Consider the following 6,101-nt stretch of genomic DNA (forward strand, 5'->3'; position numbering starts at 1 on the left):
CGAAATCGAATATGCCCCTTTTTATTAAGTCTGGTAATCTAAGAATTAGGGAACAGACACCCTAATTGACGCGAATCCTAAAGATAGATCTATCGGGCCCAACAAGCCCCATCCAAAGTACCGGATGCTTTAGTACTTCGAAATTTATATCATATCCGAAGGGTGTCCCGGAATGATGGGGATATTCTTATATATGCATCTTGTTAATGTCGGTTACCAGGTGTTCACCATATGAATGATTTTTATCTCTATGTATGGGATGTGTATTGAAATATGAAATCTTGTGGTCTATTATTATGATTTGATATATATAGGTTAAACCTATAACTCACCAACATTTTTGTTGACGTTTTAAGCATGTTTATTCTCAGGTGATTATTAAGAGCTTCCGCTGTCGCATACTTAAATAAGGACGAGATTTGGAGTCCATGCTTGTATGATATTGTGTAAAAACTGCATTCAAGAAACTTATTTTGTTGTAACATATTTGTATTGTAAACCATTATGTAATGGTCGTGTGTAAATAGGATATTTTAGATTATCATTATTTGATAATCTACGTAAAGCTTTTTAAACATTTATTGATGAAATAAAGGTTATGGTTTGTTTTAAAATGAATGCAGTCTTTGAAAAACGTCTCATATAGAGGTCAAAACCTCGCAACGAAATCAATTAATATGGAACGTTTTTAATCAATAAGAACGGGACATTTCACGAGCCGTAACAATGATGATGATTTGTATGACGATCCATTTGCCGGTTTGTAATTTGTTTGGTGTGTTTGAAGAAAAGTATGTTTTTGTTGGGTGTTTTTCCGGTTGTTTCAAGACAATTATGTTAAGTTTAGTTGATTTGTAAACGATATTAGTTGATTTGGTAGTTTTTCGGGATTTTAAAATGTATGGATCATTATTGTCGCGTTTGGATATTTTTTTAATGTTATTGTGGTATTTTGTGAAAGTATAATCGTATTAATGTAGCAAGTTTGGAAATGTAGCAGGTTTGGAAATGTGCCGTATCGAATACGGATGGAAACAGCAGAAACGAATTGGTCCCGAAACAGCAGAGGGCTTTCTGGACGACTAGTCGTCCAGGAAGCGTCGTCCGGGTTTTTATTTTTCTTTTCTGTTATTAATAAATAATTAGTATTATTTTAATATAATTTCTTTTGGGACGATAATTCGTCCCCAAGGGTCGTCCGGAAAAAGCGTCCACGAAGGCAAGCGTTGAAAGTCAATGTGGGCCCCACCTTCCGTCCGGGAAAAAAAATGCCGTCCAGAAAAACTTTCCGGGACGAACCTTTCTGGACGACACATTCCGGACGAGGTGTCGTCCGGGAATACTTTCTGGGACGAAAAATCGTCCCCAAGAGTCGTCCGGAAAGAGCTTTTTTCCAGTAGTGATAAGCAAAGTATCAAGTTTGAATCTAGCTAGTACATTTTTATGTTTCTGAAACAAAGTAACAAGAAGCTAGATATACAAAAAAAAAAAAAAAAAAAGAAGCGTAGGATTGCAGGTACAATAATAGTTCATTCGATTTATTGCAAAAATAACATTCAATTGCGTGGATGATTAAAATTCAATTTTTTACAAAAAATAAATAGTGCACAAATAATAGTTTGAGTTGCAAATCACATCATTTGTTGGTTCCTGGGAGGTGTCATCATCGGATATTGTTGCATCTGTTGGTTCCTTACCATGTTTCCTTGCCACCCTGAAATTAATAAAAAAAAAAAACACATAAATAAGTTAAGCGTACATGTACACCATTAAATTTGTGTACAGACTTGTATCGTAGAACATTAGAAAACATGTTTAGTGGTTCACATATAAATTTTTAGTAGTGTACGAATCATCACTTATTAAAAAAAATCTCAAGTATATATATATATATATATATATATATATATATATATATATATATATATATATATATATATATATATATATATATATATATATATATATATATATATATATATATATATATATATTATATACCAATCGAGGGGAAGGAAAAAAAAATTCGTTTTTTTTGAATTTTTTTTTCAGGCATCAAGATCACACGAAAATATGAGCATTTAAAAAAGACACTTCGTGATGAATGTTATTCTTTAGGCGGGAAAACGATTGAAAAAAATAACATTCAAGATAATATTGATCGTGAAGAATGTTAAAGTTTTTTTTTCTCCATGTTTTGTGAAGTAAAATTTAGCCCGATTTAAAGTTTAGGGTTTGGGGTTGTGGGTTTAGTCCCTAAACCCAAAACCCCAAACCCTAAACCCTAAACCCTAAACTCTAAACCGTTCGTGTTAAAAACTCAATCTAAATCCTAAATCTAAACCCTAAATTTCTAAACCCTAATATCTAAACCCTAATATCTAAAACCTCAACATACGCTCGAAAAACATGATAATTGTTACTCCCTCCGTCCCAAATTAACTATCCCATTTGACTTTTTTGAGTCTTTTGTCTACAACTTTGACTATAATTATTTCGATTTGTGTTATATAATACTTGATGAAAGTTATACCAATAAAAACACAATTTAAAACCGAATCCATCCATATAAATTTCATCAATTACTGTATAACACAAACCGGAATAATTATGGTCAAAGTTGTAAACAAAAGACCTGAAAAAGTCAAATGGGACAGTTAATTTGAGACGGAGGGAGTATATATTACTTCTTCGAGCGTTTTCCTGCCAAAATAAAAACATTTATCACAAAGTGTCTTTACTAAATGTTCATATTTTCATCCAATCTATAATGTTCGTGAACAAAGTTTTTTCAAAAAAAGAAAAAAAAAAATTTTTGCTTCCCCCCGCTTCCCCCTTGATCCTACCACTATATATATCTATACATCTATACATTATTATAAAGCGCGTGCCAATAATCCTACGTGTTAATTTCTCAATTAATCTGAATAAAATAATCCTACGTGTCATCTTCTTATTAACAATGACATATGTAAATATATTTTCCCTTTAATTTTAATATTTTATTTATATTTATGTATCTATATATATCTATATTAATATTAGTTTCCTTAATAATTGATGTGAATAAAATATACTCCGTATATATATCATAATTGAAGGATTTAATTAATAAAACGAAGTCAAACGAATTCAAACGTTTAATTAATAAAACGAATGAATCACATCACATTTAACTATAACAAAACGAATTGAAACGCTTTTTTGTCAATTGTTTGAGGGTAACAATTTTAAAAATGAGACTCAAACATTTATCATCTAAATTCAAATTAGTTTATTATTAATACTCTTATTATATTAACAAATTTATAGATTTATACATTATTATAAAGCATATGTAATTTTTTTAACAGCAGTTCGGGATCGTCCAGGGGACTAAATCACCTACACGTTCATTTCATGCAGTTACATAAGTCACCCCCAACTGCTACCCAGAAGAAAACCTGACCTCTCCCCCACTGCCCCCACAACGCGATGTGCGAAAAGTACTCTTGAATGGAATTCAAGGGTTATGGTTTATATAGCATATATATGTAGTATGTTGACATGTCATCTACTTATTAAATTCTAAAAAATTAATTTCATATTCTCTCTTTACAAAATTTTAAAAATTACGTTATTATAATATTTGTAGAATATTATATAAACGCACGGGCTCATATTTGTCATATGAAGTTAAAATAGTTAATTGATAATACTTATAAATATTTAGATGTATGTCTGCTCTGTTTCGTTTGAGATTTTAACATAATGGAATTAGTTTGTACTAAAGACATAAACAATTAGAGTTCATAAAATATTATTCATAACGCTTGGTTTTAAAACAACTTTTTAGCGGCTCATGTTTGGTGTTTTATCGATTATTTGTCAATTGAAGTTAAAATGATTTTAACGGACGAGCTCATAATCTATGTGTTAGTATTCAGGACTAATATTTTCGAACAAATATTATCAGTGGTAAATGATTTTTTGTTGTAATTATATTATACAAAATATCAATATTAACGTTATCAATTACTAATTTATACAAATGTCGTGCAACGCACGGGCTCATATAACTAGTATATATATATATATATATATATATATATATATATATATATATATATATATATATATATATATATATATATATATATATATATATATATATATATATATATATATATATATATATATTATATACAACAACAACAATAATACCCAATCCCGCACATGCGAGGTATGAGGGAGGTGAGATGTAAACAATCCTTCCTCTACCGTAGAGTAAGAGAGAAGTCGTTTCTTTAACCATGAGTCGAGGCCCATAGGAAGAGAAAGTCATCCCCCTCTCTACTCCAGGGCAGAGAGATTGCTTCCGTGGGGACCTCCGGCACAAAAAAAAAAAAAGCTGAAAAGAAGAAGAGACTCCATGAAAATGGTTTAATCAAATTTACATGGGTTTTAAAGGCTGCATGGAAATCAATTTAGGCTCAAAGCGGCAGTCAAAACGCCACTATATCGACGCTTGTTGTTGCCTCACTATATATATATATATATATATATATATATATATATATATATATATATATATATATATATATATATATATATATATATATATATATATATATATATATATATATATATATATTATCACTGGTTGAAAAATGGTAGATTCAATTAAGGCATACCAAATAATGGTTTTGAACCTCAAAATGCGCCTATGTCTACATGATAGCATTTACTAAAATATATATATGTATACCTATAGCAGGGTCAAGGCCTCGGGTCTTAAGTTCTCGGTATACTTGGCAAAGTGCACACCACTCGCAAAAGCAGTGTGTCACCCAGTCTGGTGCCGGAGTCTCCATCAAACCATAACGGATCCTCATCTTAGTCCGATACGAGCATGACATTATGCATGGAATCCCAATAAATGCAGCTATACAACCGTATAGAAGTCCACTCGTTGCACAAGCTACATAAAACATTAGCTCATGTTATATTAATCAGATAAGGAGTACATGTTTTCATCATGAAGAATATATGTAAAAACGTGTGCTTGATACAAACTTTGAGTTGTAACTTAATTAGCTTACAAGTTTGGCCGTTGTCGAGGATCTCAGCAATCTGTCCGAAAGTGACGCACGGGAAACATGCGGTTATAATTGCTGTAAAAAACGTAACAATGAGTTTTTAGTACATTCATGTTGAACAAATAAGAGTACTATTCTAGGTTTATTAGGTAAAGGTATAAATCAAAGTTTCATGCATATTCGTCGTGAAACTAAGTAAATACGAAGTACCATTTTCCACGTCATCAAAACAATCAAAAAGACCAGTCTTCCATCCCTGAGTTTGCGCAATGTACTGATTTCCAATTGGAACCCCATTTTGTGGGCCCATATTCGGTGTCTGATACCCAGGCTGACTCACAAAGTTGACCCCTTGTGGCTGACCTGCCTGAGCATGGTTAGTATACACATAGTTGTATTGAGGAGGTGGAGTACTGTTGGGTGCCTGATGCTGATTTGGCGGATACTGAACCGGCTGTTGTTGCTGAGGTGGAAACTGGACCGGATTTTGCTGTTGAGGCGGGTAGGCCTGCGGCTGTTGCTGAGGTGGATAAGTTGTTGGTTTTTCAGGTGGGTAAGTTTCGGGTGGCGGCATATTTTCAGGAATGTAAGAACGAGGTGTCGTATTATAATCATTTTCTGTCGTATAAGTGTCTTCTTGTTGTGGTGGTGGTGATAGTGGGTTGTCATCTTGGTTTGGGTAGCCTTGTGGTGGTGGTGATGGTGGTTGATCGGAGTATTGTGGAGGTTGTTGATCTGGCAAACGACCCATTTTAGTTTAAACTACTCCGTATATTATTTGACAGCTATTATTAGGTCACAAATTACGTAGTATTTGTTTATAGTTTGTGCTTAATTGGTGTGATGAAAGGCATGCAAGTAGACATGGTTTTATAGAAGAGAAATCTGTAAATGTTTTAGATTTAAGATGTGGTGTGAGCGCCTTTCATGGTAGGAGAATAAACGCGCTAGTTGACTTGCATTTTAATAGTTGACTTGGATTGGATTATAGCAGTAGTTGACTTTTTATTTGTACAGCTTAAC

General features: G+C 32.5%; 1 protein-coding gene across 1 annotated transcript; it reads right to left on the reverse strand.

Annotated features, from left to right (window-relative positions):
- Positions 1–1,595: 1,595 nt before the first annotated feature.
- On the reverse strand, positions 1,596–5,829 carry LOC139870921 (uncharacterized). The gene is made up of 4 exons (XM_071858681.1): positions 5,289–5,829; positions 5,082–5,153; positions 4,748–4,960; positions 1,596–1,714 (listed from the first exon to the last, which is right to left on the reverse strand). The coding sequence occupies exons 1-4, from the start codon at positions 5,827–5,829 to the stop codon at positions 1,632–1,634; spliced, it is 909 nt and encodes a 302-aa protein (XP_071714782.1). The 3' UTR covers positions 1,596–1,631.
- Positions 5,830–6,101: the final 272 nt, after the last annotated feature.

This window comes from Rutidosis leptorrhynchoides, chromosome 10 (assembly GCF_046630445.1).
Source record: "Rutidosis leptorrhynchoides isolate AG116_Rl617_1_P2 chromosome 10, CSIRO_AGI_Rlap_v1, whole genome shotgun sequence".
In the NCBI taxonomy this organism is placed as follows: Eukaryota; Viridiplantae; Streptophyta; class Magnoliopsida; order Asterales; family Asteraceae; genus Rutidosis; species Rutidosis leptorrhynchoides.

What these genes read in the sequence shown, in the direction of transcription:
- LOC139870921 (XM_071858681.1), bottom strand. Translation starts at nt 5,829, where the DNA reads ATGGGTCGTTTGCCAGATCAACAACCTCCACAATACTCCGATCAACCA. An exon ending in CCTCGACAACGGCCAAACTT is followed by an intron (nt 4,961 to 5,081) that starts GTAAGCTAATTA and finishes TGTTTTATGTAG; the next exon opens with CTTGTGCAACGAGTGGACTT. An exon ending in AGGCCTTGACCCTGCTATAG is followed by an intron (nt 1,715 to 4,747) that starts GTATACATATAT and finishes TATTAATTTCAG; the next exon opens with GGTGGCAAGGAAACATGGTA.